This window comes from Periplaneta americana, chromosome 9 (genome assembly GCF_040183065.1).
Source record: "Periplaneta americana isolate PAMFEO1 chromosome 9, P.americana_PAMFEO1_priV1, whole genome shotgun sequence".
NCBI lineage: Eukaryota > Metazoa > Arthropoda > Insecta > Blattodea > Blattidae > Periplaneta > Periplaneta americana.
In genome coordinates this window covers 155563088-155585513 of record NC_091125.1, presented here as the reverse complement: position 1 = coordinate 155585513, position 22426 = coordinate 155563088, and the positions used below count along the sequence as shown (strand labels likewise).

The 22426-nt window shown below is 34.8% G+C and overlaps 1 protein-coding gene across 1 annotated transcript; it reads right to left on the bottom strand.

Moving 5' to 3' along the window:
• Nucleotides 1-19368, bottom strand: LOC138706647 (ribosome biogenesis regulatory protein homolog). The gene is made up of 5 exons (XM_069836192.1): nucleotides 19175-19368; nucleotides 18836-19094; nucleotides 15568-15804; nucleotides 4169-4422; nucleotides 1-221 (listed from the first exon to the last, which is right to left on the bottom strand). The coding sequence occupies exons 1-5, from the start codon at nucleotides 19342-19344 to the stop codon at nucleotides 62-64; spliced, it is 1080 nt and encodes a 359-aa protein (XP_069692293.1). The 5' UTR covers nucleotides 19345-19368; the 3' UTR covers nucleotides 1-61.
• Between the last annotated feature and the right edge of the window lie 3058 nt (nucleotides 19369-22426).

Here is a 22426-nt window from a genome sequence, read left to right as displayed (position 1 = left end):
TTTGCTTAATTCATTTATTATGATCTGAAATACATATAACACATTACATTACCACAAAGCATTAACGTCTCTTTCGACCTGTCTTCTCACGTGGTTTTCTCGTACCCTTTCCACCCTTAGGTTTAGCACCTGTTCGCTGTTTTCCAGCACCTCGGCCTTTCTTTCCACCACTTCTTCTCTTTCCACTGCCCTTCTTCTGAGTTTTCTTTTCCTCTGATCGCCTATAAAAAGAAATGATATAATCTGACATGAATTATATATGAATAGGGACATTGTTATTTGGGGCTATGTAAATTATGTCAGAATTATGACAAAAGTCAGTTTCATAGCAATGTGATGTTTGTATCATGGTACTCGCCACCCAACACATTGTGTGGTATGGGAAACATAAGGAAAATTTTAATAGCAACGAGCAGAAAAAAAAAAATATATATATATTAACTACTATTAGTGGTTAGAAAAGATGGTATTTACCAACACTGAAAATGCTAAACTAAATATTAACATAAGAACATCACCATCACTTTCTATTGTTATTGTTACTTACTTTCAAATGGCGTTTAGAGAACCCTGAGGTTCATTTCCACGCTCACATAAGCCCGCCATCGTACCCCTGACCAACATTAATCCAGTCCCTATCATCATATCCCACCTCCTTCAAATCCATGCTCATATTATCCTCCCATCTAAGTCTCGACCTCCCCAAAGGTCTTTTTCCCTCAGGTCTTCCAACTAACACTCTATATACGTTTCTGAATTCACCGATACGTGCTACATGCTCTGCCCAAACATCTGGATTCATTGTTTCTTGTTCACATTAACACTTGTTTAAAACTTGAAACTATATTAGTTGAACCATTAAAAGTGTTATAATTTAAACAGGTTATGTAAGTACCTTATGACAGACAGGTCCCGTTTCGACACCAGTGTGAGTCATCTTCAGTATCCTTTCAACTACCCAAGGACACTGAAGATGACACCACATCGGTATTGAAATGGGACCCGACTGTCATAAAGCATATAATCTGTTTAAATTATAACACTTTTAACAGTTCAACTAATGTAGTTTTAAAAAATCTGGATTTAATGTTCCTAATTATATTAGGTAAAGAATACAATGCTTGCAGTTCTACATTATGTAACTTTCTCCATTCTCCTGTAACTTCATCCCTCTTAGCCCCAAATATTTTTCTAGGCACCTTATTCTCGAATACCCTTAACCTCTGCTCCTCTCTTAAAGTGAGAGTCCAAGTTTCACAACCATATGGAACAATCAGTAATATTTTTATAAATTCTAACTTTCAGTTTTTCGAAAGCAGACTAGATGAAAAAAGCTTCTCAACCAATAGCAGGCATTTCATTGTTATTGTTACTGTTACTGCAGTAAACAAAATAATATCACCATTTTCTGTTATTGTTTTTCTTGTATCATACAGGTATTTCATCTGAAGGATAAAAGTTTAATTGTGATATTTTATTAACTATGAGACTTGAATGTAATATGGAGTTCCTGTGGATAGGTTACAAGCCTGTCGCACAGTAGTCCAGTGGTAGGGCTGCTACCTTAATAGCCTTCTGGACAGGCGTTTATATGGCATTTCCTCCATATGTGTTGGAACAGTTATATCGCTGTGACTCGGTCCCCAGAGCCTCGTCTGTTTAGGAACAGGTTGCACCACGTGAAGGTGTTCAACAATATCGACTTCAGTGGAAAAAACATGTCGAAAGGATGGATCGCACTAGATGGCCTAAACAGATTCTTACTTATGTACCAAGAGGAAAGAGGAAATTGGGAAGACCACGAAAGCGCTGGCATGAGACCGTAACAGATCCTGTAGGGTCTAATACGTGAGGGATATGATGATGATGATTTTATTAACTATTGGCATTGGAAACATGCAGCAAACGTCATTATTATTCTAATTCTATTTAGTTTATTTTATGCTACATTTATGGCAATTCCAGTAAATAAGAATAACTTTATGCTGATTAATATTCACTCTCTATAGGCTAGCTTTGTTAGCCCTCATATGCCCTTAAATCTAGTGAAAACATCTCATCGATATCAATAATAGTACAGGGGATATTTAAGGTAGTAATTTTAAGTGTTATTTACTATGTACGAAAATCAACATGAATGTTAAAATATATTAGACTTTCCTTTGGTTTACCTAGGATAGTGAATACACCTGGCTTAGCATGGAGGCAATTTGGACTTAAAATATTTGCAACAACAGTAGAAACGGTGCTCTCATATTTCACTATATATTAATCAGATACTAAATGTAGTATCCCTGAAGCATAGTGTTGCACTATGCTCTGTACACAGTTAACCTGTTTCCACTGAATCAGTGACCACACACTGAGGTTTACTTATAACTCTGAAAAGGTTAGATATTACAAGAAGTATTATCTCTTAACACCATCACAATGATTTAATTTATATTAGAGGAGAAAAATTCGCTCCGGCGTCAGGGATCGAACCCGGGTCCTTGGTTCTACATACCAAGCGCTCTCACCATTGAGCTACGTCGAAGTACAATCCACAGTACAGGATCAAACTCCCCTCCTCCAGTGTTTTTCCCTTTGTGGCCTGACTCCAAGTTGGGCATATATGTTGACATTTTATTAAGTCAACTGCCATTATACAAGGAGCGCACTCAGTTGAGAGACTTGGTGGCCGGGATTCCACAGTAATGTGCACAGTAATCTGTACAATATTTTTCAGAATTCTATTTTCCTCGTGCAATTTTCCTTTCATATAATAAAAAAAAATGGACACACTTTTTTCCTTCAAGAGCATCTTTCGCAAAGATTCAATATTGTAAAAATGTGCATGAAAACCCAAAGTCCTTATTAAATTCTTCTACAGTGAAAAACACCGATGATTTCTCTGACAGCACGGAATATGATCTGAATTTGTTCTCTCATTAAAGCAGTAGTGTGAAATATATGTAAGTTTATTACCTTTGCATAATTAATATGTTAATTTTATGCACAAAGTTTAACACCATGATTCAAGGTTAGTCAGAATCAGGCTACTGACATTAGAAATGACACACATCAATACAAAGAAAAGCCGCAATACTGCAAAAATTTACTCGAATTGTATATACACAATTTATACTTATTTAGTATTAAACATTAATTTGATTAGTACATGAATTGTTAGATGTTATTTATGACCAGATATTTTATACTCATCACACAATCCCCCCCCCCCCGATTTTTCGCCTCCGAATCTTTAGAAAAAAAAAAAAAAAAAGGAAGGGAGAAATTACGTTATTAAATACAGTACTTTACTTAGCAAAGGATATAGTAATATGCATTACAAGAGCGGTATGTTGAAGTTTTCATGTTCGAAGAAAAGTTTGAAAAAGCGAAATGTAGTTGAACTTTTTTAATTTCCGAGAATTGAAAGAAAACATACCGCTCGTGTATCATACATTATTTTGTGCGAAGATCGTTTGTTACATACCTGAAAGAGGAATTTCTAATTAGTTGCAATGAAATCTCCATCTTGGTTTCTGTTCAATGACGGCAAATTTGCAAAACAAAAATATCTATCTTCAACATCGTTGCTTTAAAATGTTTTCTGTGTTTACTATACTCCAGCAGGCCGTGATATACGTCTGTCTTTTTTTTCCCCCAGTCTATGATGAGTCTGGAATCTTGTTGATTTTTTCATGGCTTCCTAAATGTTACTTGCATCACGAATGCAGTAACTTTAGTGGAGTTGTAAAGTTTACTTAATTTTTGCAAATATTTAAAAACAATAATTAACAGTGCAATTTAGGTGAAATTGCAGTGGTAAGTTTCCAATTTATAATTATTACTATATTGAACGTCTCTAAAAATAATATGTTAAAAGCCTAAAGCAGTAAAATCAATATGTCACTTAAGCAGTAAGAAGAGAGAAATTGTTATGTGTGTTAGGTTGGGAATACTGAATGTGGAATTTTAGACTTGTCACGGATTGGTTTTGTGCGGAAACCAAGCAAATATGCACGATCTCGCACAAAATCATTTATACATCTTGATTACACACTTTTATCACTTAATATTTAGTAAATTTGTTATATAAACAACCTTACTGTGCTAAATTGAACACAACAAAGTTAACACAGGAAAGCTGTTTACATAACAAATCTTAAGATTATATACTTACTCCTGTTGCTCTGTGTTAATCATTTTGTTCACAGCCTTCTCAATATCCAGCTTGGGTTTCTTGTTTAGAATGCCGTCAAGAATATTTATATTAGACTTTCGTTCCTCTGCAGAATTCAATGGAGCTAATTTCCTCTTCTTCCCACTCGGAAGCAGAGGTCCAATGTTTTTTGCACGTTTCTCTTTGGGAAGACTGTCTTGAAACTTCCCTATGGATGCAGTTGAAATCTTTGCAACTGATATAGCTTCTCCCAGCTAAGGAAAAAGAAAAAGAGAATATTAATTTATCAGACTAGTATAAAATGTGAAGTTCGACAAAATTAAAAGATTGGGACCCTTGCTCCAAGAGGCAAGCACTTAGGACTGACATTCCTACTGCTATTAGTGCCATCTGTCTCCGAAGATGGGCGCTGCAAATCTCCTTCTACTATGGCCTGTATAGGGATGATATGAATGACTTTACTTTTTATAGTGTTTTTAGTCTAGATAATTATTCCTGCATCATCATCATGTTCACTAAAGTCCAAAGTGGACCTCGATATCTTCAACAATTTTCCTTAAAAGTCTCCTGTTCCTGCATTTTTCTCCTTTAATTCCAAATTCCCATGCTCATTAAATCATCCCTTGTAAAATTTTTGGAGTGTCTATATCTTTTTCGTTAATGTTGCCTTTTCGTTTTAATTCTCGGTCTTTAAATGTACTACCCAATGAGACGTGGAATTTATTCTTTTTAGCCTCATTTTTTATATTACAGAGAACGAATTTTGCTTCTGCATTGGACTGACACCATACTTCAATCCTTTTGGTATTATATTTGCCTCTTTGTCTCATTATATGGTTCTTTTCAATATTAAACTTGGCTCTGATTGACTGGACGGTGTGACTTTTGGTGTTCCAAATAAGTACAACATTTCAATGGATACCTAGTCATTGTGGTATACCTGGAATCGAGAAAGTCGATAATATTGCAAAACAGGCAACATATTTGCAACCAAGACCTCTTTAAGTGATATCTCTATCCAGTGCTTTTGCTTCAGTAAAGTCTCATTTTACAAACCTATGGATCAACAATTGGCTCTCTTCTGACAAAGGAAAAATTTTACAGTCTGTACAAAAGAAATCAAATGACCTGGAAATGTACAAAAACTTGCCCAGACATGTTCAAACATTTTTAACAAGAGCCAGAACAGGTCACATTGTCACTCAATTGTACCTACACCGATTTCACATTTCTGATAATCCTACTTGTCTGTGGTGTAATAATCATGATGAAGACCTGGAACACATTCTTCTATACTGTCCATCCATAAACCACAAAAGAAGTAAATTAAAATCATCAGTACCAGTTGCAGAAGACACAGCCCTGCAGTATATATTGACTACACCCCAACTCTGGCTACTAGCAACAGCCATCTATAATGAACACCGATCAAAATAACCCTCATTTCTCATGAAAAACAACAACTGAATAGACTACAGTTGGCTATAGTGGACTTTATGTTGTCAGCAAACAGCTGGATACATTAAGAAGATTGAAGATTGAAATCATCCCTTACACAATCCTGTCATATCGTTTTTGGTATCCCATGTTTGTAGCCCCTTGCTTCAATGAATAAAAGCCTTTTGGGTATTTCTGTATCAGTCATCCTCATGAGATGTCCCAGTCTCTTATTCTTGAGGATTTTTTAATCGCAATTATATTGTGCTCCTGAACATTTGAAAGAGCTTGTGATTGTATCTCCTTCTTCATATTCTTTTTATACATCCCCTGGCAGTGGAGTCTGGTCCAGTCCACATTACAATCTGTTTCTTCTCTCCTCATCTTCTCCTTCATTCAGAAGGAATTCAACAGCAGACTTACATCACAGCTTTTCTAAATGCACATAACACTAAAGCGCAGGACATACAATTACAGTTAAACTTAATTTATGCCCGACCAGTCTATAATCATGCAGACATAAACAGTGCTTTATAGCCCTAGGATGATAAGATAGCTTGTAAGGCTATAACATATCAATAGTGTTTAGGTAAAACGGCTTAACCTTCATTTTTTAAATATTACTTTTTTTGCTGTAATTAGTGCAGTTACTTAAAATTTAATTACAAAATGTGAAGATACACTACTGTCCAAAAGTCTTAGGCACCCGATGCAATACATTTATATTATGTTCTAGTTCCTAGAATTGAGAATGAAAGTAGTCTAAAACAAGTTAGAATGAAGTCTTACTGGTGAAATAAGTACAAGAATTCGTCTCCGTCATCAAAACCAAGCTTAATGTAAAACCATGGAAACACCACATTCCTTTATAGACCCATGACACAACCCTCGCTCGGGTATACTGAGTGCTGTGTTTGATTCAATATGAAAAACTTATTAGATTACCAGGAAACAATTGGCATTCATACAGTCCTCTCTGTAGATTGAAAACTCAAAAAAGTTTCATATCCATTGTTCAAGAATTAAAACAGAAAATCAATATCCCGAATTTAAAAGAAATCCTACAAATTAAACCAAACCCTTCAACTCTATTAAATATAGAATATAATCTAAATTTAACAGAAGAAATACTGAAATCAGAAGTAAACACTGGAATACTAAAACAATTGTCTTTAGAGACAATTAATATTAGATACACTCCACAAAACTAGCTTCATTTATACACTGACGGATCCTTGATCTCCAGAGAACAAGGTGCCGGTGCAGGTGTTACGTGCTGTCTCTTCTCACTTTATAGATCTCTTGGGTATGGAACAACAAGTTTTGATGGAGAAATCATTGCAATAAGTGAAAGTCTCAGGAATCTTCTATGCCACATCAGTAAATTTAAAAATGCAGTTATATTGTCAGACTCCAAAGCAGCTATTCTATCAATAGTCTCTAAACACACACCTTCATCTCAAACAGCAGAAATAACTAAAATGCTCTCTCAATTAATATCACTCAATAAAAGAATTGTATTCCAATGGATACCATCCCATTGTGGAATCCTGGGAAACGAGAATGCGGATGCTTTAGCAAAGAAGGGCAGCACTGCTACTTACAGACCTGTTACTAAATCTACGTTTTACTCTGTGAAAAGATTTATTAAATCTACATACTTAGACTTCAACAAACAAAATTTGATAACACAATCCCAAGGGAAAAAATGGAACTCTCTGCATCAAAATCCACAGTTAATTCCCGATTTACCACGAAAATCGTCTGTAGCTGCATTTAGATTGGCAACAGGCCATGATTGTTTGGCCAAACACTGCATAGAATTGGAATATATCAGTCCCCTAACTGTCCATTGTGCAACTCAAACCAAGAAATGGATTCGGAACACCTCAAAATCTGTGCTTCAGTGGCTGGTCTTGATAATATCTTTGAAAAATATTGGAGTGCAAGAGGTCAAATGACTTTATTATCAAACGCCTGGCATTAGAAAACAACAACAACAAATTACATATAAACAGAACAAGCTGTAATCAATGGTGTGTACTAGATGAAATGAATGTGTTTCTTTAAGAATAGAACAACATTGAAGTTAGTAATAGACTGAGTCTCTTCTTAGCAGGTTGAACAAGAAAAAAAGCAGCTATGGTAAAAATTTCAGTTGAAATGACATACAAAATCTGTTTTTTGAGTGAGCAGTATCATTGTCAAGCAAGTATTGCACGACAAACTGGTGTATCGCGTTGAGCAGTACAGGAGATTCTGAGTGAAAAGCTACAGTTGGGGACAGTAAATGATCGAAAGCGGACTGGCAGGCCCAAGAAATTGACTGCAAGGAATGAACAGTATCTGAAAGTGACAGCCCTGAGAAGTAGAGCAGCTTCAAGTGCACAGCTGGCAGCAGAACTTTCTGAAAACAGTAATACTAAAGTACATGCATCTACAGTATGATGGTCATTCATCAAAAATCGTCTTCATAGACGTGTTACTGCAAAAAAGCCTTTCTTACGGAAGGGTAATAGGACAAAGCGATTATCATTCGCAAGAGAACACAAACTATAGGGAGCCAATAATGGAAACAACTCCTTTGGAGCGACGAATCAAAATTTGAAATCTTCGGAAGTCATAGAAGGCAGTATTTCAGGCAGAGGAAAGGAGAACAATTAAAGGAGGCATGTCTGCAACCAACTATGAAACACGGGGGTGGTAGTGTGGAAATATGGAGTTAATGGAGTGAGTGATTTAATAAGAATTGAAGGTAAGCTGACAGCTGTTAAATACAAACAAATATTGATTCATCATGCAATGCCATCAGGTTTGCAATTAATTGGAAGTGATTTTATCTTTCGAAAGGAAAATGATTCGAAGCACACAGAAAATATAGTGAAAACCTACTTGCAGCAAAAATAAGGTAGAGGAAATGTTCAGCTGTTGGACTGGCCTCCTCATAGTCCAGATTTTAATATTATCGAGTGTCTTTGGGATTATCTGGGCAAAGAGAAGATGAAAAAGCAGCCAAAGTCTACAGCTACTTTGTGGCAGGTGGAGGAATATTCCTACCACAGTTCTCCAGAAATTGCAAGAAAGTATACCTAAGAGAATTCAAGAGATATTGTTGTCTAAAGGCGGTCACACATCATATTAGTGTCATGAACCTACTCAGTGACTCTTGTGTGTGATATTGCTTTTTTCTGTGTTTTCTAAATACAGTGAAACCTGTTCAAATCAGAACCTGAATAATTCGGAATCCTGTCTATTTCGGAACAATTTATTGGTCCCGGCGAAATTCGTATGTATTATTTTGTAATTTTTCCTGAATAAAACGGAAACTGTCCAACGCGGAAAGGGAAACTGCCTGCTACTGTTCAAAACGGAAATAATATTTTGGATACACTATATTTTGTAACTATATTTTGAAACAGGGTGTAATTTCAAGGAATATACGAAATATGTAGGTCACTAAGATAAAAACAAGTTTTCTTTGCAAAATCTTAGAGAGTGCGAGGGTGTGTTGGCCTGTCAGTCATAAATTTTATTACCCTGTTGACTAGGCAGACGAGTCCCTTCAAAGATTTTCAATGCTTCACACCCGTAAACTGTCGTACCTAGACAGAGCGCAAGTGTAGCGATTTCCTGGTAAAAAAAAGTTGCGTAAAATGTGGCATTAACATTAAGTGATGAAATAAACGTCATCGAGTTAAAGGAAAATTAGAAACGAAGTGTATGTGAAATAACGTTGAAGTTCAGTTGTGAAAAACTCAGTGTGACACTTAAATGAGTGAGTGGCTTGCGGCGAATAATGATAACATAAAAGGAACCAGAAAGAAACTGTTTATGTGGAAATAAATGAACTGTTGTGGGAGTGGGTTCCTCATGACCTTTCAAAGAACAAGCCAATTTCTGGATCTATTTAGCAAAGCAAGCGATTGAACTGGGAAAGAAATTAGATAAACCAGAATTCAAGCCTTCTAATGGATGGCTCCTAGTCCAATTAATTAATATGTGCAGTGATATACAGAAAAGTATTATAGTATAGTGTTAGATATTAAATTCAATGAGATTAGTAAACTTTAGTAGTGTTTAATGAGTAATGAGTGAGTTACAATAACATTTGTATAGAAAATGAGATTTTAATCACGATGATTCACTAACGGAATAAGCTACAAAAAGCTGATTTAATATGAGTAGTGTTAAACGGAATATTTTGTATTCCTTGCAGTTTGCAACGTGTAATTTTGTTTTCCATGTATACGAATGATAAAATATTCCATTTTAATGTAATACCTGAATACGGAAACCTGTCCCCAACGGAAAAAAAATTAGGACCATGTCACTTCCGTCTTGAACAGGTTTCACTGTACTTTGATAATAAATACTTTATTTTTCATGGCATTTTTGTTCTTTTTTTTACAATTTTTATTACCTGCCTAAGACTTTTGCACAGTAGTGTATGTTTTTCGACAATTATGTTTACAGTCCTTCATATAAAGTAAATATATAACTAATAACATCCTGTGCCGTAGTGTCGTGGTCTAAGGCATCCTGCCTAGGACTCACGTTACAGAATGCACGCTGGTTCGAGTCCTCATGGGGGAAGAAATTTTTTCATGAAATTTCGGCCAATGTAGGGACCAGCGCCCACCCAGCATCGTGATGCACTTGGGGAGCTATGATAGGTAGTGAAATCTGGTTGCATAAGCCAGCTATAACAGCTGGGGGGATCATCGTCCTAACCACACAATACCTCCATTCTGGTTGGATGATCGTCCATCTCTGCTTCGGCATGTGAACGTGAAGCCAGCAGCCAGCTGGTCGGTCTGCGCTCTTCACGGGCTGTAGTGCCACGGATTATTATTATTATTATTATTATTATTATAACTAATAACAATGTGTTAAAATTTAATTAAGCTGTTTCTGAAAAAAAAATTACTGTATTTTACCTGAACACCATCAATATTATTATAATCTTGGAAATTTATTGATTTCGACACTGTCTTTGATTTTAGCATCAAATAATACAATCATAAAGAAGATGCTTTTCTGGATTGCAATAATACAGAAAAAATATGCCAACATTACAGATTCCTTACACTTACAGTAAACATTTCTCTTCTGATGAAAGAGAGATGGAACGGAGAAAAATTCTCTCCGGCGCCGGGATTTGAACCCGGGTTTTCAGCTCTACGTGGTGATGCTTTATCCACTAAGCCACGCCGGATACAATCCCGACGCCGTTTAGAATCGTCTCAGTTTAAGCTCCATCTCTTGGGTTCCCTCTAGTGGCCGCCCTCTGCACTACGTCATAGATGTCTATGAACGCAGGACCGAAGTCCATACATGTGTTGAGGTGCACTCAGATAAGTGACTGATTGGCCGGGATCCGACAGTATGGGCGCCGTCTTAAATCACAAAGTGATTTATTACGCATATCATATATATATATATATATATATATATATATATATATATATATTTTTTTTGATGTACCGAAGTACATATGATATTTCCATGCAGATATTCTGTGTCATCACATGATGAAAGAGAGATGGAACGGAGAAAAAACTGAGACGATTCTAAACGGCGTCGGGATTGTATCCGGCGTGGCTTAGTGGATAAAGCATCAGCACGTAGAGCTGAAAACCCGGGTTCAAATCCCGGCGCCGGAGAGAATTTTTCTCCGTTCCATCTCTCTTTCATCATGTGATGACGCAGAATATCTGCATGGAAATATCATATGTACTTCGGTACATCAAAAAAAAAAAAATATATATATATATATATATAATATATATTTCTCTTCTTGCACCATTCCACAAAATCGTTATATGTTTTTTTCATAAACTGTTTTTGATTTAGAAAGCAACAAGCTAAGGAATCTCACTTTTCACGGCATCTGCAATATCAGGTGGAGTGCAGGACAGTAACTATTATTCATCAATGCTACCACACATCAACTTTACATTTTAGTATTTTATCTATTCATACTATTAAATACAAATCTGAAAACATGAAAGTTATGAAATCTGAAAATATGAAGGTTGTTCATTTCTATTGTTACTTACTGTAGTCACAAGGTTGCACAGGCCTACTTTATTTTGCTTTAATAACCCGACTTAAATATCTTAAATCTTAAATATCTAAATCATAATATGTATGTATTATGTATATGTATTATAACATCATTGTATAGAGCACATCTAGGTCAGAAAGCATGGGTAGACATAACGGCTCGGTTAGAAAAGCCAACGTACTATGGTAGGAACGATCATGATTTTAAAATCAAATGCAGGAAACAGAAAACGGATGTAGGTAAATTGTCATTTTTAAATAGAACTATAAATGATTGGAATGACCAACCTGCAGCGGTCTTTGAGGGCTGTCCTTCCTTAAGGAGATTCAAGAATAACTTAAAAAGTTGTGTATAAAGTGCAAATTAAAATTAAGGTGACATTCAACATTTAATTTTTTAAGGTGACATGTATGTATGTATGACGAGTTTACTTCCTTGGTTTGAATTGTAAATTATTTAAAAATAGCGTGTAAGAGGGCCTTAGACTAGAAATGTTTAGTTTAAATGTAGTTCTGTTTATAAGTATGCATAAGGATGTAATTATTTTGACTTATTTGAACTGTTGTATCAGTGAAGCGAGGTGAGTCAGTGAAGTTATGGTTTTACAGTGCAGTGAACAGTTCCGATCAGTGATAATTTATAGCGTCAATGAAATGTGTTCTATAGTGTCAGTGAAATGTGTTACAGAGTGTCAGTGAAATGTGTGCTAAAGTGTCAGTGAAATGCGTCATAGTGCCACTAGAGGGAATGAGATGAGAGTAAAGTGAAAGACTACTGAAACTTATGTAGATTGTATTGTAAAATTAGGTATTTTATTTATGTTTTATTATTATTGTGTTAAACTGTATTGTGTATTCTTATTGTATTGTGTATAAAATTGTATATGTGTTGTAAAATTGTATTGTGTATTGTAAATTTTATTGTGTATTGCTTATCATTTTATTGTGTATTGTTTATATAGTATATACCACTGCCACCGGGTGCTTGCCCACTTGTAGTGTAAATAAATACATACATACATTTTAATTCTTTGCCTTTATCTTTAAAATGATAAAATTATCTTGTTGTGCATAACATTTTGCATGTATTAAGGTCGTAATTAGCGTTTTTAGCGAACTCAGTATATATCCCTCGGAGCTACACACCTCAGGTCTATTAGATACCTCAGGCAAAAAACAACAGATTAAGGCCTTAATAATAAATAACTATTATATGGTTTTTGGGGACCTGAGGAAAGAAAAAATGTGAACTAAAATGACAATTAATAACATCTGAAATAGTATTTGAGAACTATGGTGGAAGAATAAGTTATCAATTTAGTAACAAATTTACACGGGAAATTTAAAACTTCATAGTTACGCCATCTTTGAGTCTATAATACAGTAGTAAAATTTGTAACACATATTGTTGAAGGATGTAAGATTATTTGTAGGAATAAACCATGCCCTCTAATTGTGATAACTGTTCCATAATTTATTAAATTACATCACGCATCTCAAGGCCAACGCATAGAAGTTGTTACAGAGAGCAAATGTAGATAGCGTAGTCAGCTGAAGAGATAAGCGCAATAGCCGAAGATAACCGATCGTTGAGTATGTTACAAGTGTGAGCGAGCTAAGTTGTAACTGTCGCGGGAGAAATGCTACAAAGCTGTACTTGTGTTGTACTTAATATGCATGTCACAATAGACGATTGTTTTTGGAAGAAATTACTTAAGTAATTATTTAAGCACAAGGAACTGGCCATCCTATCCCATTATCTCTTGGCCTAATTGCCTCATAAGTGGTGCCTTGTTAGTATCACTTGTGAAGTTCAGACCTGCCTTCGAACAGTTGACTAAACAACAACAGTACTTCATTTCTATAAATTGTTTTTGGTATCTCTTTTTTCTTTCAAGTTTATACTATATCTAAAATAATAATTAAATTATTTAACTTGTTGGTTGTTAAAGTCTGTATTGTTACGATATGCCAATATTAATATATTCATTACAATAATAGTTAAAATGTTTTCAATAATTAAAATAACCAAAACATCTTAGGAATTCACAAACAATTATTTAAAACTAGCTGTACCCATGCGCTCCACTGCACCCGTTAGAAATAAATATAAAGTAATTACATAATTAAAATAGGACATTTGATCCAGGGAACATTCGTGTTTGATAGAAGGATAAATCGTTTACTATGTTACTTAATTTAAATTGTATTTAAAAAATTAAAATGCCATCATTTTGATCCAGAGACCACTCATTTGGCCATAAAAATTATTTTAGGAAATACAGGAAACGAATGTACAGAATAGCCTAGCAAGTTTTCTGTGCATAAGAAGCTATTTTAATCTTACCTGTCCTCAATTCACTCAGAAGTTACTGTAATAACATTATAGCATTATGTCCATGTAGAGAAACTACACTTTCCAATGGTGAATTAATAATTAATTACACAAATCGGTTAATTTAGCTTCTGATATTACTTCATACAAACACAGAAATATTCTCTGTAGGCTATGTTTCATAGCTTTCGATTGTTATTGTCCAAGGCTCCTTATAGACGAAGTCATTTGTTTTTTATTTCATTACACCACCTTAGATGGCGTCATTGTAATTTTGAAACTCATTTATCTCATTAAATATCCGTCCTATAAAACTTTTGCATAGAATAAAACTTATCGGAAATTATTTTAAAGAAACTTTTGTTATGTAATATTTTTCAAGAAAATTAATAATAAGGGAGATATTTCGATTTATTTAATTCTGGCCCCCTTATAACCTCCCTTTTAAATAAAATATTTTGAATGCCATATAGCCTAAATTCTAAGTTACAACGAACTTAATTTATATTCCAATTTTCATATAAATCGGTTCAGCCATTATCGCGTGAAAAGGTAACAAACATCCAGACAGACATACAAACAAAAATTTCAAAAAAGCGATTTTCGGTTTCAGGGTGGTTAATTATATATGTTAGGACCAATTATTTTTGGAAAATCGAAAATTACCATAAAAATTTCGGCTACAGATTTATTATTAGTATATAGATTAGAACTATTCAAATTTTAAATCTGGTCTCAAATTATTTTCTCAAGTCCTTCTATATACACAACAACAACAGTAATAATAATAATAATAATAATAATAATAATAATAATAATAATAATAATAATAATCCCACTAAAACTTGCGACTCCCACAATTTCACTTTCCCTATGAAAGCTTTTATTTCTTCACACATTTATGGTAATAAGGACATTTTTTCCTCAGAGATGAACACAGACTGACCATTACATCGTAGCGGTTGGAGATGTCTATTCAAACATCGTGGTCAATGACGTCATCCGGAGATACACGAACTGCTCCCGCATCTTGTTTCACTCTTACATTAAAGAAAGTGAGAGGAGGAAGTGCTCCGAGAAGGCCCTATTGAGATCTCTGAATTACGGTGCATCATGATATGTGTTACAAAATATTTCACTGTTTCTAATGCACTAACAGCATCATTAAAGAACACAAAATTTCTGGAGGAAAGCTTCCAATTTTTACGAATTTCAAAGTGGACCACATCTTAACAATGAACACACACTTTATTTTCACGTTCATATATTTTCATGGAAAACCTAATTTCGAGCAAAACTGATTTAGAATATAGATAGGCCTAAATGACGTTTCGTATCTATTGGGGTTTAAATTAAGACCGTAGAAGAGTAAAAAACAAATAAACGAAAAACGTATATCCAAAATAAATGAACATGGGAAGTATACGAATGTTGCCAGGACCTCAAAAAAGAAATGAATAAATGTAAAAAAAAAACGCATAACTGCAAGATCTATAGAAGAAGTTTCACTGTAATTATGCCATATTCCTAAATAATACACAAATATGTAAACAATTATAACCTGTTTGGAGTTAAGTTTGTCTGTTGAAGCAAATCCCAGTCTTGGAACCTTGATATTTTTAGCTTTGGCCAAATTTCTGAGCCTTTGGAACTCATTCTTCGCAACTTTTTCAGTTTTGGTGTTAGCCACCTTGCTAAACTGATCTTCATAGGGATCTCCCTTTTCTGGCACAGGCAGCAACCAATTCTTCTCCTTTTCTGCTGCTGATCGTTTGAAGCCATAACGAGGCACCCATTTCTGGAACAAGACATTTCATTACAGAAGAAACTAAATTTTCAAGCTCAAAGGCATATAATAAAACCAAGTAAACAAATAGATAAATAAATAAACGAATAATTTATTATAATCATCATGAAAACTTTAAGCAAAAGTGAATTATTCCAATCCAGAGGAGTTACAATATTGGCCACTGCAACTCTTTTGCTAATGTCTTTCATTTCCTTGTCATTCTTTCTTTTAGAGTTATAAAAACACTGGGTATAAGCCTATCTGCAGCAATGTACAATACTTCAGGAAAATATTCGGATTAAACTATACAGTACATGGTATCCACATAATATGTTAATATATTATATTATATAATATTTGAACAGTTAAAAGAAATATTGACCAGAGGTCATTTTACTTTTACTGGAGAACGACTGTAATAAAAGATTTTGTACAAAATGAAAACATTACTGTATCAGTAACATCTGTCGCAGAGAATACTTAATCATTTATTCAATTCCACGTACAATCATCATTATGATTATTAAGTAGTTTCTCATTATGCTGCTAAACAAAGCAAACTAAAGACTGCAATTTTACGCAATAAAATTATCTTTTTATTACAGAAAAGGTGAAATAGCGCTGAGTTTGTTCCAATAATTTTGGAAGAGAAAATCAGCCTAGCATGAAACTTTCGTAATGTCACCAAAGTTATGTTGGTATTACTGAAGAGACAGCTGAATGTGTGGAAGTGGAATAAAATAACTGCAGTTCTATTAACATGAACTGGTGTGCAATTTATATAACAAAAATTTATTATAATTGGTATTCTATATCCAATGCATTTATCTGCTAAAATAATAAATAGATACAGTACCAATAATAATTATTTAAAAAATCCTTCAAGTGTCTGATTCGAGATTTATTTTACAAGCTGAAGCTAAAATTGAATATAAATATCATAAGAACAATAAATTTTTTCCATACAGAACAAAGAGAATGAATTTAAGATCTAAAATCAGTAATTCAGAAAGAATCAATTATGCTTGAAATTCATCTATCGGACAACATTGTGAAACTCGTAACATGATTACGAAGTTAGCAGAACATGTCAAAGAAATTAAGAACCAAGGGTAAGTTAAATGAAACTAATATAAACTGGATATTTGTTTACTTTAGCTGCACCAACTTACCTATTCCCTCATCTAACACTGTCAGAGTCCTCAGTCTTCTGTCATTTAGTTATCCCCTTATCTAACCCACTCTAACTTTGTCACATTTCTAGCTATCTCCTCATTTAATCCACTATAACTTTGTTACATTCTTCAGTTTCCTGTCACTTAAGGTACGGTCACATGTCGCTACTTTTGCTGCGCAACTTTGTACTGCAGCTGCAAAAGTTGCGAACGTAGCGTGCAGCACGCTACTTTTGGATTACGTGTGAACACGACACGCAACTTTTGCAGCTGCAGTACAAAAGTTGCATATCGTGTTCACACGTAAGCCAAAAGTAGCGCGCTGCATGCTACTTTACGTGCTGTGCAACCCGAGTGCTGTAAAAGTTGCAACTGGAGGTTGCAAGTCTGTTCACACACAAGGTACTACTTCTGCAGCCACAGTCTAGCAGTAGGTTTCCATCTCCATCTCCGTGTTGACTTTTCAATATACATTTTGTGGTTATGTTCGCAGTATTATGAAACTCATATGATAGCTTACTGGTACTTATCTATTATTTGCTTTTCTTTCCTAACTAGTATTCAGAAATTGGCATTATTTTTACTATAAAGCTATTAAAAACGCCTATATACTTAAATGATAACCAACAGCATATTCACGTAATCAATGTTGACAACCCTCCTGTTTGAAACTACGCTACGGAAAATTAAAAAAAATTAATTATATCGTCAGCAAATATACTCAGACTGTGTTGTATATTTAGTAACTGTTACAAATCATTTATTTTCATGACATTTAACATTAAAATACATCCAAACAATAAAAGTAACATTGGCACATTTGAGTGGCAATACTGGTCGCAACCGCAGCAAAAGTTCCAACAAAACCAATATCAAAAATGCTGCGGCTGCAATGCTGAGAACCCTGTTCACACGTCGCTACTTATAAGCTGCGCGCAGCATGAAAAGTAGTGGATAACAGGTTCGGCAGCCGCTACTTTTTGGGTTGCACCATTGTTCACACATCGCAGTAAGGAGAGTTGCAGTTTTTTGTACTGCAGAGCTGCAAAAGTAGCGACGTGTGACCGTACCTATTCCCTCATCTAATCCATTTTAAACTTGTCACATTCCTCGGCCCTATCATTTCGGCCTACCTATCCCCTCATTATAACCTAACCTAACCTTTAATTCCCAACATTTATGGAAATACACGCTGGCGGAGGGTAAAAAACAGTGCAACACGATCCCCACTACCAGATGTTACAAGCAAACTTAAGCGATATCCTATAATAAAAGAATCCCAAACAGTAAACCCACGATGCCATTAAAGTGAATAATTATGAAACTATCTTTTGTGAATAACTGAAACAATCAGGAAGTCCTTAGAATTATGAACGAATCGAAAATCTTGCTTAGAGTTGTTACATGTTTGCAGTGATCTATAATGTATTATTGAAGGTCATAATATATTTTTTGAGTACAGAAAATATCTAACCCAACAAAAAACTGGCATCATCTACATAACTTATTTACCTTTTTTTTTTTTAGGTTAGATCTAAATTTAATAAAATATTTACACCCTAACATTGTATGCTATTTCGGGCGCGCTTCCGTACAGGGGCAGCGGCATTTCTCTAAGGTTAGAGCCCAGTTTAGGTGTGTATGTATTAATCAAAAATTAATTAGGCTACTATCGATATATTCGCACATACGAATGTACACCCTTAATTATCCCCCAAATTTTCGAATACACACACACATACCTAAACTGGGCTCTAACCTTAGAGAAATGCGCTGCCCTGTACGGAAGTGCGCCCACTATTTCCTCTATGTTTATTTCAAAGATTGCGACTTAATTTTAAGTAAACTGTATATTATTGCCTTACCTGTAAAGTTTCATCCCAGGTGAGCTTCGATTTTTTCGTTTTTGTTATACCCTTCTCCTTTGCAAATTTCTGCCACCTTGTTAATGGCTTAGGTTTTGGAACTGGCTTCTCTCGAGGCAATACAAATGTTGGTGCAGGAAGTTTGGCAACAATAGCTTCTTCAACTCTTTCTGTAGGTAATTCCCAAATTTTATTTAATAGAAGTTGAGTGTTATCTCTGGCGAGATCCTTTAAATAACTGTCTCTACTTGAATCGGATCTGAAACAACACAGAAAATAAGAGATTGTTAGCTCTATCACGAATTACTGTGTAAACATAACCTAGTTGTTTATACTAACTTTAACTGTTGTACGTCTAAATCATTAGTGTCAATGGCTAATAACGTTCCCAGATCATATTCAAGTTCAAGATGCTTTTCAACATTAATTGGCTTAAACTTTTCCGCCTCCTTTGCGGCTTTTTCTAAAACTTGTGACACTATATCCATATTGCAAACATGTTCAGCCATCACACGTGCATGAAAGACAATTATGATCTCTGTAATGCCTGACAAGGATGAGGTGAAATACTAAAAGTAAATCTTGAAGAAGGCGGTGGCCATTGTGATAACCGGTATCGATCCTGAACAGGCCTGGCCTGTCTCTATAATCTCTTTCTAGCTCGTCGTTTTCAACCCAAAAGAGTTATATAATAATAATAATAATAATAATAATAATAATAATAATAATAATAATAATAATAATAATAATATTATTATTATTATTATTATTATTATTACTATTTATACTCTAGCTTCAACCCTCCTTTAGAAAAATTGACGGCTTCCTTGTACTACAGTCTAGTATATACAGACACGAAGCCCAATACATAGAGATTATGCATCCATAAATAGTTGCTAACGACTAGAATCGCTACTATCGCCTCATCACTAACAATGCGAAATAGTACCGGCACAGTCTATTGTTCCCAGTACCTTCAACAACTCAAGCTTCGTGACTATACATACAAGGCTGTGCTTTTACCTCAACGTGAAGAAAAGTTGTCAGGTCTATGAATAAACTGAATTAGGGTACAGAGTACAATTTTATTGATACAATTGTTTGTTTTTCTCTCTGCTATTTATAAAAAAATTAACTTCTTTGCAGCTGACGAGTGATAACGATAAGGTATGGAGCATATGGGCGTTGAAAATATTCGTTGTTGCTTTAGCGGAGTGATATTTTTTTAGTTGTTTATTTAACAACGCTGTATCAACTATAAGATTACTTAGCGTCAATGGTATTTGGCGAGATATGGCAGAGAATTCGCCACAGATTACCTGATATTCGCCTTACGGTTGGGGAAAACTACTGAAAAAACCCAACCAGGTTATCAGCCCAAGCGGGAATCGAACCCACGTCCGAGTGCAACTTCAAATCGGCAAGCAAACACTTCAGCCAACTGAGCTACACTAGTGGCTTAAATAGTATAATACTGCAACCATCGCTCTTTCTATTAGCGTCATTTCGTATCATACAATGCAATGAAGTATAATAGTGACTTATTACGACATTCATAGATACACGGCCAGATAATATTGACATTGAGGACACTCTATAAAATTAATTATTTCGATGTCACTTTATTGCTGACAAATTTGAAAACTGCAAATGAAAAAAAATTGTCAATGTTTCTAAGAATTATTATTATTTCTATTATACTTCAGCACTATCAGTTTTCTTTCGCCATGAACTGTCACATTATCATTACAAACCTACTTCATTATACAGAATTAAGTTCACAACTGTCACGTGCCATTCAAATGGTAGGTTCATTGCTTTTTATATGCATTCTTCACATCATTACAATAACCCACTGCTCTTACCTCCCTTCAACAGCCACCATCCTTCCCCTGTTGCAGTATACGTGGACAGTGCCCTCCTTCCTTTTCCCTATGATGCAAAGAAGTTTGGCAAGAATGGTATAAATTGTTGACTGATCAGAAGCTCGCCTAATGTTAAACCTGTATTCAATGTTGTATTAGAAAATCTTCTCTGCAATAGGGCTACTAGCTTGAAAATAAAATTGTAAGCTATTGTGGTATAGAACAGAATTTAATAAACTTAGAAATTAAAATAATGGAAAGACCTGTGCAATCAACACAAGCAAAAGTCTATCTCCTGAATACAAAGTAAAAGGTGTCTCTCTTAATAACTTGCATACTGAGAGATATACTAATTTAACAGATTGATTACACTTTACAGAACTTAAGGAAACCTTGATATAGGGATGGAAATTAGAGCTAAATGGCCGCACAAAAAACTGTTGGAAAAATTTTAAAGATATGGTAAAAATAGTATCTACGAGCATACTGGTACCTATTTATCCATCATTCATTGTTTATGGAATTTCATTTTTCTTTTATAGCTTCACTAGTAGGATCCCATTATGTCGATTGGGAATAATACTACAGACACCACTTGTTTCAATTTATGTTAAATAATGGAGTAATATAGCTTGAAACTATTTGTATTACAATATGTTAAATTGTATTTGGTTTCCAGATAATGTTGATACATTATAAACTGACTGAAATAACGTTTTCAGAACATGGAAGGGATGATAGGAAGTTGGGTGATTACTGATGATATGGCATTGTTAGCATAAGAGGAGACGATACTAAGAGAAATGCAACTGGAGCTAAATTACAGATGTGAGCAGTATGGGATGAAGATAAATGCAAACAAGACGAAGATCATGGTTATCGGGAGAAAAGTAAAGAAGGTAAACGTGCGAATTCGAAATGAGGCAGTAAAGCAAGTGAACAGCTTCAAACACTTGGGGTGTAAGCTTACTATAAGCAGTAACTTGAGCTGCTACCAGTAAGTCAAAAGGAGGGTAGCAATGGCCAAGGAAGCTTTTAATAGAAAAAGGACCAATTTTCTGCGGACCTCTGGAAAAAGAACTAAGGAAGAAACTAGTGAAGTGCTTTGTGTGGAATGTGGTATTGCATGGAGCAGAAATATGGACATTTCGACGAAGTGAAGAGACTAGAAGCATTTTAAATGTAGATATGGAAAAGAATGAAGCATGTGAAATGGACAGACAGAACAAGAAATGAAGCTGTGTTGGAAAGAGTGGGTCAAGAAAGAATGGTGTTGAAATTGATCACGAAGAGAGAAAGGAATTGGTTGGGTCACTGACTGAGAAGAAACTGCCTGCTGAGGATGCACTTGAAGGAATGGTGAATGGGAGAAGAAGATATTATATGGATCATATGCGGAAACAAGGAGGAAGGCAGAAAATAGGAAAGACTGGAGAAGGCTGGGTTTGCAGTGAAAGATTTCCCTTGGACAGAAAACTATGAAATAATAATAATCTATACTAATAATAAATCTGTAGCCGAAATTTTTCTGGTAATTTTCGATTTTCCAAAAATAATTGGTCCTAACATATATAATTAATCGCCCTGAAACCGAAAATCGCTTTTTTGAAATTTTTGTTTGTATGTCTGTCTGTCTGGATGTTTGTTACCTTTTCACGCAATAATGGCTGAACCGATTTATATGAAAATTGGAATATAAATTAAGTTCGTTGTAACTTAGAATTTA

What these genes read in the sequence shown, in the direction of transcription:
- LOC138706647 (XM_069836192.1), bottom strand. Translation starts at nt 19,344, where the DNA reads ATGGCTGAACATGTTTGCAATATGGATATAGTGTCACAAGTTTTAGAA. An exon ending in TTAGACGTACAACAGTTAAA is followed by an intron (nt 19,095 to 19,174) that starts GTTAGTATAAAC and finishes GTGTTGTTTCAG; the next exon opens with ATCCGATTCAAGTAGAGACA. An exon ending in ACAAACTTAACTCCAAACAG is followed by an intron (nt 4,423 to 15,567) that starts GTTATAATTGTT and finishes CTTTTTCCTTAG; the next exon opens with CTGGGAGAAGCTATATCAGT.